Here is a 12,412-nt window from a genome sequence, read left to right as displayed (position 1 = left end):
ATCCTCTCCCTCACAAACGACCCAGCCACCGCCAGAACCAACCTACACGAAGGGATAAAAGACGTAGCCGAGTGGATGATGAACAGCCGCCTGAAACTGAACTCAGACAAGATGGAAGTCCTCATCCTGGGATCATCACCCTCCGCCTGGGACGACTCCTGGTGGCCCCCCGCCCTGGGCAGCACACCCAAACCTACGGACCACGCTCGCAACCTGGGCTTCATCCTGGACTCCTCCCTCTCGATGACCAGACAAGTCAACGCCGTCTCATCATCATGTTTCAACATCCTACGCATGCTCCGAAAGATCTTCCGATGGATCCCCACCGAAACCAGAAAGACGGTCACCCAGGCTCTCGTCACCAGCCGACTGGACTACGGAAACACCCTCTACACAGGAACCACAGCCAAACTACAGAAAAGACTCCAACGCATCCAGAACGCCTCCGCACGACTCATCCTTGACATCCCCCGACACAGCCACATCTCCGGTCACCTGAGAGACCTGCACTGGCTCCCCGTCAGCAAGAGAATCACGTTCCAACTCCTCACCCACGCACACAAGGCCCTCCACGACCTGGGCCCCAGATACCTCAACAACCGCCTGACCTTCTACACTCCCACACGCCAGCTACGATCGACCAGCCACGCCCTCGGCACCGTTCCACGCATCCGAAGAGCCACCATGGGAGGAAGATCCTTCTCCTACCTGGCAGCCAAGGCTTGGAACTCCCTCCCCATCCACCTCCGCCTGACCCAAGACCACCTCTCCTTCAGGAAGCAACTCAAAACCTGGCTGTTCGAGCAGTAGCGGACCCCCCTCCCCCTAGCGCCTTGAGACCCTCCGGGTGAGTAGCGCGCTTTACAAATGTCTTGATTGATTGATTGATTGATTGATTGACCTGAGGATGGCTGTGGAGCCACAGGAGTGGTTAACAGTGCCAATGGAACCAGTTGTAGCGTTGGTGGTTGGTTGCGGAGCCACTGGAGTCAGTATTGGAGCTGATGGAACTCCCCCTTCAAGAGAGAAGCAATAACTGTGGCAAAGCCAACCTCAGCTACACAGATTTCAGTGTCGGAATCTGCCATAGGTTCAGTGGCATGCATGGCAAAAATGGCGCTTGTTGATAAGACTTCTGACACGTCCTCACAAGTATGTCAGTTGACCCAGGGGGCTCGAAGGCGCACCTGATGGGATCATAGCTATGTTAAAATTACTATTCATTGCATTTAAGAAATTGCTTGGATCTGTAGCCAGAGCTGGGAATATAGGGTATGCATCACTATCCTGGGACCAAGGCAACGGCGACACAGGTATTGCCAGCATCTGTGAAGTCGGTACTGTAGCTGATAAGAGTGGCATCTACCAGAGCTGGTGGAGTAGGAGATCTTGGAGTTGGTGGATCCACTGGAGCCGGTCAAGTAGGAGATATCACGACAGGTGTTGGAACGTTTTCATAGGAATTATGCTGAAGGGTCATCTGTCTTGAAGATTTATTCTTGGAAGAATGATGTTGAGATCCATGGCATCTCGGCTTATGTTTGTTCTTTAAAGAAAATTAATGATGCGAAGGAGACTAAGGGCCTGATTCACGAAGTTAAACTTACACTTTTGTGTAAGTTTACAATTGTTTGGTAGTTACTAAGGAATCTACGAGTAGTATCTCTACGAGTGCGGAATCTCTGCACATAAAAAAATAGGACTGTCCTAACTTTTTATGTGACTCCACACTCATAAAGATACTACTCGTATATCCCTTTGTGAATACCAAACAATTTTAAATTTACACAAAAGTGTAAGCTTACCTTTGTGACTGAGAGCCTTAGATCTTGGGTGCGATGTATGTCAACTCCTTTTTCCATCTCGAGCCCTTGCCAAAACCATTTTGCTTCCAGTTCTTTTAATTCCTTAGGGTTCATTTTTGTACAATCTTAGCAGGCGTCAATGCTATGATTCGACCCAACGCACCACAGAAAAATTTGATAAGGGTCAGTAATCACTAGCTGACCATTTCATTCTATACATGGCTTGAAGCTTGATTTTCTAGCTGGTGACATTGTCGATGGAAAACGGGACCTAATTAAAGTATTTTTGAAGAAAACATCAAATCAGGTTCGAATGAAATATCTTGAGGAGAGTTCAAGAGCTCTGAAAAGCGTAGGAGTGGAGAAAAGGAAACTAAATTCAGCGCACCAGTGGAGGCGCTTAATGGATCCTGTGACAACACGCAGTGCGGCATGCAGAGCCATGTTGAAGCCAGCGCTCTCTACCAGAGTGGGAGATCTATCGGAATGTTTCCATTCCAAGCTGGCACATGGGATATTCAAAAGGTGAGGAATCTGCAGGTTGATGTAACCATCAGAATAACCTGTCCAACAGTAGACCCAAAATTCTGAATGTAAGGCTATCGAAGTGAATTTCGGACTGCTGCAGAAGTCACAATTTGGGTACAGTATGACAAAGAAAGTTGCAGAAATCAAAGAGAGAATACATGGTCACCTTATACTGTGGCCAAAGAACAAGTAAAGTAAGGAAAGTAAGGATAACAAATACCTTTCTGCATGTTGGCAGAGTCGAGTCTTGTAGTGGGGCCTCTTCCCAAAAGCCCTCTGGTGGCTGGTCCTCTTGGCTGCATAGAGACTCGTCAATACTGCAGGATGACCTTATGACCTCCTTATCCAAGCTGTTTACTGCAGAGCATCTGTGAGACCCACAGATGCCAGAGTTAGCACTGAAGGAGGATATGCCTTTGGGTTTAGCGTAAGTAGAGCGAGAGGTCCCACTGCATAATTGACTGCTCTTTCCAAGGCAGCTGGAGTCCTTTTCTGTGTCAATCCTAGACTTAGCCATGTCCCTGGACATGGACCCACGCACTAATCCAGAAACTGCCTTTTCAGCTTCGTCCTGTAGGGATTCTAAGATGTTTTGGTCCTGTAGGAACACTATGAACTCTTTCAGCTGGTGCTCATCACACATTTCAGGCATATCACTAGAGTGCAGCTTTTGGTAGATGTTCGGCATCTGATCAATGATGAAGGATGTGAACCAGTTTGAGCATTTTTTTGGTGACTGAATATCTGATGCTTCAGAGCTGCAGACAGAAGGACAAGAGACATTGAAAGACGATCGAGTTGTACTGCCATACAACTGAGGTGCACAAACAGAAGACTTAAAGGTATTGAAAGTTGATCTAGGTGTATTTGGGGCCACCTTTTGGAATGTTGAATTAGATGAAAGGGAGGGACACATCTTAAGACAACTCTTCTTGGTGTCATCTGATTCAGGGACCTGTAAGGAAAAAGATAAGAGAACATAAGAATGAAATTAGCTGGAATAGAAGAGAGATTTAGAACACTTAGAATGCTCATCCAGTCAGCTATGAGTACCTGCAAGTTTCTTCATGGTCTACAAACAATGTCTACTGAGGAACAGTGATTCTATCTGGAAATGATTTGTTAGGACTGCAATCTTTGTACCAAAAACATGGCTTATAAATAATGACAGGTTAACTTTGATAAAGCATTTTGTTGGACTTATTGTGTGAAAAAGTACTTATAAATAATTCCTGTGGGGCTTCTGCATAGCACAAAATAGCACAGAGGCAGAGATGAAACCTAGAGACACATGTAGAGGGAACATGACATAAAGAGGCTCGTTTGCAGGTCAGCCCCTCTATGCCAGTCTGATTAACTGGTTTAAAATTATTAACCTTAATAAATATAAATGTTGAGTTCTATGTACAGGATTCAATAATGATAGTTAGTTTGTGGTGCTCTCGTTTTTGCAGGTAATGGACAGGCATGGAGAGAAAAGGGGATTTTCCCAGACCCACACTTTTAGACAAGAGGTAAAGCTAGAAATAACACCCTGTTCTCTTGGTTCAACTGTCACCAATTTACCCAATAGAACTTCAGAAAGTCCATTTTGGTGGCTTCTTCAGCCCATTAGGAAAGAAATACATATCAGAAAGATGTAAGATGGGATGTATTGTGTAGCACAATGATTAGATCACCACATAGTAAAGCTAATTTAACAAGGGAGGTGGGCCTATAGGTTTTTCAACTGTCCACAGACTCAGATGGGAGTCTTGTTACATTTCTGTGGAATGGGGATGTGCTATGCATGTGTGACTTATAAAACTGTTTATATATATATATATATATATATATATATATATATATATATATATATATATATATATGCATAATCCGAAAAACAGGGGGTGGTGGGTTAGAGGTAGCGGCTAGGTTTATCGTCCTTTATTAGAACGTGTCACACAAAAATTCGAGTACTTCGAAAGAAAACCTGCCCAAGGGAAGTGATCTTCGGATGCAACGAGAATCCACTGCAAAAGTTTTCTAGAAAAAAAGCTTTTTTTCTAGACACTCCTCAGCCACCAGGGTTGGCCCGAGGTGGCATACTTCATCATTGGGGGTCATCTTCATCCTCTACGGATTGAGGCGTGCTGCGACTCAGCGATTACGCAGGAGCACTTACTGGTTTACTATCAAAAAATGAAGTGGAGGGGAGTGGACAAAGTGAGGTTAAAAATGCCTAACTAGTGGGCCACTATTTTATTCCCGCCCCTAGTTGGCAAGGTTAAAATCAGGGGTGAATACTAGAAAAAATAGACCGTAATAAGTCTAGTTATCTCAGTAAAGTGGGGTCAACCTGTTTAGAACATGTTTCTAGATGCGGTCCCCTGGGCAGAAAGTAGGTGATTGAACCGAGGTGGTCTTTGAAAAAGGTTTGACTACAGGCCCCTCGACCCTGGTTTTGACCATGACACTAAAGTATAGCGTTCTCTAAATATAGGATAATTCCTTACAAACCATATGCATTTTTGAGTGCATGTACATTATGTATGTACGAGTATTTCCTTATTAAAGGAACTATTACGAGTGGCACTTAACGGGGCTGGTTCCCGTGTAGTCCTGAAGAAGAGCCAATAGGGGAACGGCTCAAAAAATGTTTCCACCAACCAGGCAGTGGATACGTAAGAATGGTATTGGTATCCTGTATTATACCTTTCAAATATGTACTTGTGTTATATGAAAGTCAACAGACAGATATCTGCTAGAACAAAGTGAAGTTTTAGAGCAACCAGACAGTGGATACATAAGAATTGTCATGACATCCCGCTTCCTTCCTTTCAAGTGTGCATATGTAAAACCAGCAGACCTATCCATCAGGATTTGACACTATAGTGTCAAAGAGGGTATCCAAAGCCCCCACCCTGCAAATTATTTGGCTCAGAGGAGTCATCTCTACCCATACTGGTGTGCTAACGGGAGGCATTTTGCACCTTTTTCAAACCTATTAAAATCCTAACCACTGACTTGAAAATACAAATTATCCTCCAGGAAACGCAGGCACGGAAAAGGCAACTTTCTAAAATGTACTTTGTCTTAAAATGTATTTAAAATAATCAACTTGACCACTAAATTAGATTTTTAATAACTAATAATAATAATAGTTATTTTAATTATTTTTCTAGGTAATGCCATTCCAGAGCTACAGTATTACGATTTTGATTGGTACTCTGGTTTTCTACCTAGGACAGTGAAAAATAGCTTTTGGTGCTAGTCACTGTAAGGATGTTTATAATAAATTTCTACATGTCCTACTTTTAAATACCATGCCCTCTGCATTGTAGGCTTTAAGGGGTAACTTTTTTTTTTAAAGTTAGATTTTGACTTGCAAAAGGGTTTATTTGGACTGGTCGAATTGCATGTTTTACACTACAACAGTCAGGCTAGACAGTGTTAGCTAGAAGCCATATTTGCACTACTACTCTAGTTAATTGAGCAATACATGCTGCAGTCCACTAGTGGCATTTCACTTCTACGCCCTTGGTACACTTTATACAATATGCTAAGTACTCAGAAGCAAGTTAAATATGCCAATTAGGAATCAGCCAACTCTACCATGTTTAATGAGGAACACATGCACGTAACCACTGGTTAGAAGGGGTAAAGTGCACAGAGTTCTAAAGCCCGCAAAAATAAAGTGTCCAGCAAAAGGTGAAAAATATGGGGTGACCACGTAGAAAATGCATACTTCCTACACACATCTGCATTAGTGTTAGCAACACACTTTGTGTCAATACAATTATTAAGGAAAAAGAAGTGTCCTTCTCAATGAGTGAAGCACATAAAGCAATAATTCTGAGACCCATTACAAATATTAAGAAATGCCCTTCATATAGACCTACAGCATCGCAAAACATAGATGCTGAACTATACACTAAGATCCTTTTGACAAAATTGAAGGTGGATACTTCCTGAGCTGGTCCACCCAGATCAGTTGGGGGTTGATTAAGGGAAGGCAGACGCATGATAACATCCATAGAATAGTCCACCTGGAGGTCAAAGCCAAAAAGAAGGCAAACCTAGCATTTATGTTATCTCTAGATGCAGAAAAATGCTTTGACTGGGTGGAATTGGGTTTCCTGAAAAATACTTTAGAGAAGTATAAGTTTGGCCAAACACATTCATTATGATGCTAAAATGGCAGGGTATCAGATACCTACATGAAGGGTAGCACTCGAATGGGAAACTAGCATGTCCCTTTACATTAGGACAAGGGACATGTGAAAACATACTTACAATTTGTTTGTATTATGTCCATATACACCTGTAAAGAGAAGTATATACAACCCCATATGTAGTCACAAATGTATCCTCTATTATATCAATGTTGCCTTTTATTTGCTTAAAGCATCCAATTGCATTGTATTAATTATAACATTTTCATGGCCTTAGCAGGCCCAGCAGCCATAATGCTCCATACTGTACTTTGCATATTACTGTCTCCTCTGTGCCACATTTGTGAGTGAAATATCGGAAAGCAATTGGATATATTGGTGCCATGAATAACTTGTTTCTACTAAATAACTATCATTACTGAAAGGAGATTTACGAGTATTAAGGCACACTCACTGAGAGAATATGAATGAACTATGCATGTCAAAATGGCGGACTGAGTTAATAGATAACATTGAGCATAATGCAGTCCGTTTTCTCTTATAGCACTTTTTCCTGTCCAATGAAGAGGAGACAGCAGTGTTTTAAATGTGGTGAAATGGTTAATGGAACACTGTGGCATTGAGAAAGGCATAATTGCTGAAACGTGTCTGCCAAATTAAAGTGAAGACTGTGAACCGCAGAGTGCTCTGTGATTTCCTGGTACGGGAATTTGGTGGTATATATATACAAAGAGGGACAAAGAGGACTACGAGCTTGGTCAGATTTTCACGTTCGCTCGCCGCTATGACGGTGCCAGAAAAAGACGTTCTGACAAACTGGCTACTACCACACGAGATGCACCAACTACCAGTGAACAGTGTATACCAGTGGAATCAGACACAGGTGATTCTGTTTCCCTAACCAGTGGCAGTGGCAGCGAGGGGGAAGAAATGATCCGTGGATGCTTGAAGTCCAGCATCCTACAACCAGGAGAAGAGCTGAATTTTTTAGCCGAGGACCGCCGCCAGACCCTGAGGCCGCGGAATCCACAAGCAATCGCAGGGTCAAGCAAAACAAAAAACGCAACGCCAGAAGAAAGGCCAATCGCACAAAGAGGCAGAAAAGCACAATGGCGACGACGCTAAATGGAGGTAAAAACAACAACACCATAGTCAACCTCTCCAAACTTGCTCTCACTGCTGCTGAGGAAAATATTCTATCTTTGGGTCTCTCGTATTGTGCTGGCGATAACTTTAATTATTGTAAAACTAGAGCAGACATGTTCAGCTTTACAAAGAAATTAAAATTAAAGAAATTCTTCACCATCAAAGCAGGCAACAAATCCAATACCGCATCTTCCGATAATGCAATGACCACCAGCGAATACAATCTGGTAGCAGCAGACGCACACCTGCTCCTCACCCTGGCTGAACTAAACAACATGGACTCTGACTCTTCGAGTCAACCAGCCGATATACAAACCACACAGGACAGGCTTGCAACAATTATCAGCTCTGATCCATGTGCCGGCTTACGTCCATTCAGAGGCAAATCAAGCTTTATCCCCATGATGCCCAAGGACGCCATCGATATTTATCAGGAGATGGTTACCAATGATCTAAAAAATCTTTACCGGGCCACAAGCTCTAAAAATGGGAGGATTAAACAACAGGATTTAGAATACAAAAACCTTATTCGTAAATTGAATAATAATCCTGATCTCTTGATCTGTATGTCTGATAAAGGGGGCAATGTGGTCATATGGCCTAAGGAAGAATACAGGACCGAAGCAAGAAGACAACTCTCGGATACAGACTGCTACGGAAAAGTTAGCATGAAAATCTACAATACCTCTAAGGAATCCCTGAAGAAAATGCTGCATTCCTACAAAAGGCAGGGTCTAATTTCGACTCATGAATTCAACTTTCTTTTTAATGAGTTTTCTATCATCCCCACGCTTCGCCTCATACCTAAGATCCATAAAGGAGTGAAGCCAGTACCGGGCAGACCGATCATCTCGTCTATTGGAAGTATTAGCGAGAACACCAGTAAGTATGTGGATTACTTTTTACAGCCATTAGTCCAAGACTTACCTACTTACATAAAAGACACTGGTGACTTCATCAGGAAACTTACAAACATTCAATGGCATGAGGATTTCTTGTTGGTGACCTTAGACATAGAGTCTTTGTACACTAGTATAGATCATGATATGGGAATTGCCGCTACCAAACACTATTTGGACCGCAGACCTATAAAATTTCACAGGCACAACATCATGCTTTTAGAACTTATCAAGTGGGCATTAAACAACAACCATTTTTTGTTTGAAAATGACATGTATTCCCAAAAGAGGGGAGTCGCCATGGGAGCTTGCTTCTCCCTCAGCTATGCTTGTTTGCATGTTGGCTGGTGGGAGGAGCAGGTTCTCATGGGGACCCATGCCGAGGTATTCAATTCTAGCATTGTTGAGTGGCTCAGATAAATCGATGATGTTTTTATGGTTTGGAAAGGTGATTTTACTAGTGTGTCACGTTTTATTGAGATTTTAAACAACAACACTTTTAATCTCAAATTTACTTCAAACATTGATAAAACCTCTGTCGAATTTTTAGACACTAAAATCACAATTGTCAATAACCTGATTGAGACATCTCTGCATAGAAAACCCACTGCTGGCAACTCAATTTTACACGCCAGCAGTGCTCATCCATCACACCTCATAAAAAGTATCCCCTATGGGGAACTCCTCCGCATTAAACGTATTTGCAGTACGGCGGAGGAGAGGGCCAAATGCTCAGCAGAGGCAATGAATAGGATGTTGCAAAGAGGCTACACTGAGAGGACTCTCAGGGAAGCTTACAAAAAAGTTGAAGTCATTCCCAGAGATACATTGCTAAAAGACAAATCTGCCAACATGAGTGCTGATAATGCAGCTAAGGGATTTGATAATGTATTAACAGATGTACCCCGTCTCATTACAACTTTCAATAAGCAGCATCAGAAAATCAGGGCCATTGTTAACAAAAATTGGCCGATCTTGCTTACCGATGGTGTTTTGGCCCCAACACTACCTTCTAAACCAGTACTCACGTTCAGAAGGGCCAAAACTATGAGAGAGGAACTCACAAGACCGAGTACCCCAAGCCCTGTTATTAGTTCATGGCTCAAAGTTAAAAATGGATTTTTTAAATGCACCAGTTGCAGGGCCTGTAAATTTGGCCAAAATACCACTCAATATTCAGTTCCGTTTAGTCCTAACACCAGACAAATTAAGGGCCATTTCACCTGCAGATCTGACTTTGTGGTATATGTCCTTTATTGTACATGTGGGTTGAATTACATAGGGAGCACCAAACTGCAAGCCCATGTCAGAATTTTACAACATTTGAGGGCAATTGTGAACAATGACCCCAGCTACCCTGTAGCGAGACATTTTAAAAAACAACACAACAATGATCTCAGTTACCTGAAATACTTTGTAATCGACAACATTCCTGTACAACGGAGAGGGGGTAACAGAGAGAAGCTACTCAGACAGCTCGAAACCAAATACATACTCGAGTTTGATAGCAAAGCACCCACAGGATTGAACAACACTGAGGACTTGCACAATTTCATTTAAGTTCTTGCAGTTTGCAGTTTGTAGTATACTATACTCACTCAAACCCTAACAGATAACTGAAGATATTTTTGTGTCAATCCATGTCATGAAATTTTTCCAATGTTCGGGGTATACGTTTGTGTATATTTTTATATATATGCATATATAATTTTAATTGCTCTGTCCACTTTCTGAATCCTTATCCTCGACTTTTTTAATGGTATTTGTACAGGGCTTGTTTGTTGAGCACTTGATAAGAGAACCCTGGGTTCACAGCCTGTAGTAATTTGTTGTTTGTTTCTTCTCTCTTATTTCTTTACATAAAGGTAACAATCTCCTTATTTCTGATGGTGGCGATTTCCGGTTCCTAAAGTTGATGACCTACTCAGTTAGGTTTTTGGTTATTCTTACCAACTATTCCCTTATGTGAGATCTTCGTAACCGGATCTGCCTAATTTTTTGTCTCGTCATACGAATGGCCAGGTGGACTGGTAAATGTAAAATTCTAGGTTTACACTGTGAATATATATACTGGCTCATTCTATATATTATTACCATGTATACATACATGTATCCTTATTTCTTTTCTCCCCTCCCTTTTTCCCTTTTTTTTATCCTATCATTATTTGCACTCTTTTCACTTTCGATAAAGTTCTTTTGATGTATAGATATGTATATGATTTCAACCATATCCTGGGTCTTTTCGATCAGTTCTTTCTTCTGGTTTCCCTGCCATACAATGGAGAGTTATATTTGTTTGTTCTATTTATTGATGAACTTTATGTATTAGACTTATTACGTAGTTACTATGTGCACATACTATGTAGTTGACACCTTTATTGCGTATTTTGCGCATTAACATTTTAAATAATTGTAAATCTTGCACTTTAAATGCTACGAATTGCACTATAAAAATCTGCGTATTTGCACAATCTACAATCGCACTTTATGACCAATGTGTTTAAAGGTTCATTAGATATGTCTCAAACATGCTCGCAATATTACAATGGCACTAACCAGATAGCAGTCTTAGACAACATAGTGGTTCAATGTTTTTATATAAGCCCGGGACACATTGATTGAAAAATATATTTGTATACTTTGCATCAAGTCTATTTACTATGTATTTATTTCTTTTATGTCTAGTATCACAATGAACAGTTTGCCCAACATTCTAACGTGAACTCTCAGAACAGTCCATTAGGCAGGAAAGGAGGGGAGAGTGGAGGACAGTACCAATAAGGAAAAGGAAGCTAAGAGAGGAAAGGGAATTAGGTTACAACACATTTCCCTTCACAGGGAAGGGTGAACATAACAGCATTGGAGCCTGTGAACTGAAAACATTTACCAACTAATCAGCATTTACAAGTCTATCCCCGCTCCATGTCTGCCCATTCTCAAGGCGTACCACGTTTCTGCCTATATTTTCTAACCGTTGGGAGGGATAAAATTTGCTCTGTTCCGCCTGGACATGGGTAGGTAGGTTTCTTTACCATAACAGAGTTATTGATTCTGAGGTTATGTTCTTTTACCCCATGTCTTTGGGCATACCAATTTTTGTAATTAGATCGGTGTTGCTGGATTTTCCTGTGACTTCCTCTATGGTTGTTTTCCTCTTTCTTTCCACCTTCCAGATAGAGAGGGTTCATTTTGGTGCCTGTCTCTCTTCCTCTTAGTGCCACAAAAGGGAAAATTCCGGTGATCAGATTAGGCGTGTGGTGGTAAGCCCATATGCATTCCCTGAGAGAATCATCTACATTGTGGCCGTTAGTGATGGCCAGTTGTATATGTTCTTTTATCATGCGGTTCGTTCTTTCCACTAAGCCATTGGCTTTTGGGCAGTAGAGTGCAGTTTTCATATGCTTGATATTTAATTCCTCAAGAAATGTCTTCTTCTCTTCGGATGTAAACTGCACCCCGTTATCAGTTACAAGAACAGCTGGTATACCTTCATTTGAAAAGACAGATTTTAAAAACATGATGAAACTGTTAGTTGTTGTTGTGGATGTGAATCTGACATTTACCCAGTCGGAGGTGTAGTCTACCAGGATGAACATAAATCTGTTTTGGGACCCCAATGTTTCCATTGGACTAATTGTGTCCATAGCAAGTTTAATCCATGGCACCGTGGGTACCTCCCCCGGAGACACGGGAACTTTTCGTAGGATCTTCGTTTTGTCGCTTCTTGCACAGCTGATGCATTCTTTGACTTTCACTTTCACCATCGAGTCCATCTTAGGGAACCAAAAATTGTTCCTCACTGTTTTTTGTGATGCTTCTTCCTAAATGTTCCTCATGGGCCAGGTCTATTATTTTGTTCCTGAGATCAGAAGTGGGCACA

General features: G+C 41.7%; 1 protein-coding gene across 2 annotated transcripts in view; it reads right to left on the bottom strand.

The window, feature by feature from the left end:
* LOC146783261 (uncharacterized) overlaps positions 1-12,412 on the bottom strand; it is a 633,740-nt gene that overhangs the window by 431,386 nt on the left and 189,942 nt on the right. For both annotated transcript variants that reach the window (XM_085633763.1, XM_085633764.1), the window contains exon 3: positions 2,554-3,288. In XM_085633763.1, the coding sequence (XP_085489889.1) occupies positions 2,554-3,288 (735 nt within the window). The remainder of the gene's footprint in view (positions 1-2,553; positions 3,289-12,412) is intronic.

This window comes from Triturus cristatus, chromosome 11 (genome assembly GCF_964204655.1).
Source record: "Triturus cristatus chromosome 11, aTriCri1.1, whole genome shotgun sequence".
NCBI classification, from domain to species: Eukaryota; Metazoa; Chordata; class Amphibia; order Caudata; family Salamandridae; genus Triturus; species Triturus cristatus.
The sequence above is the reverse complement of the archived record's forward strand: the minus strand, read 5'-3'. Positions and strand labels throughout refer to the sequence as shown.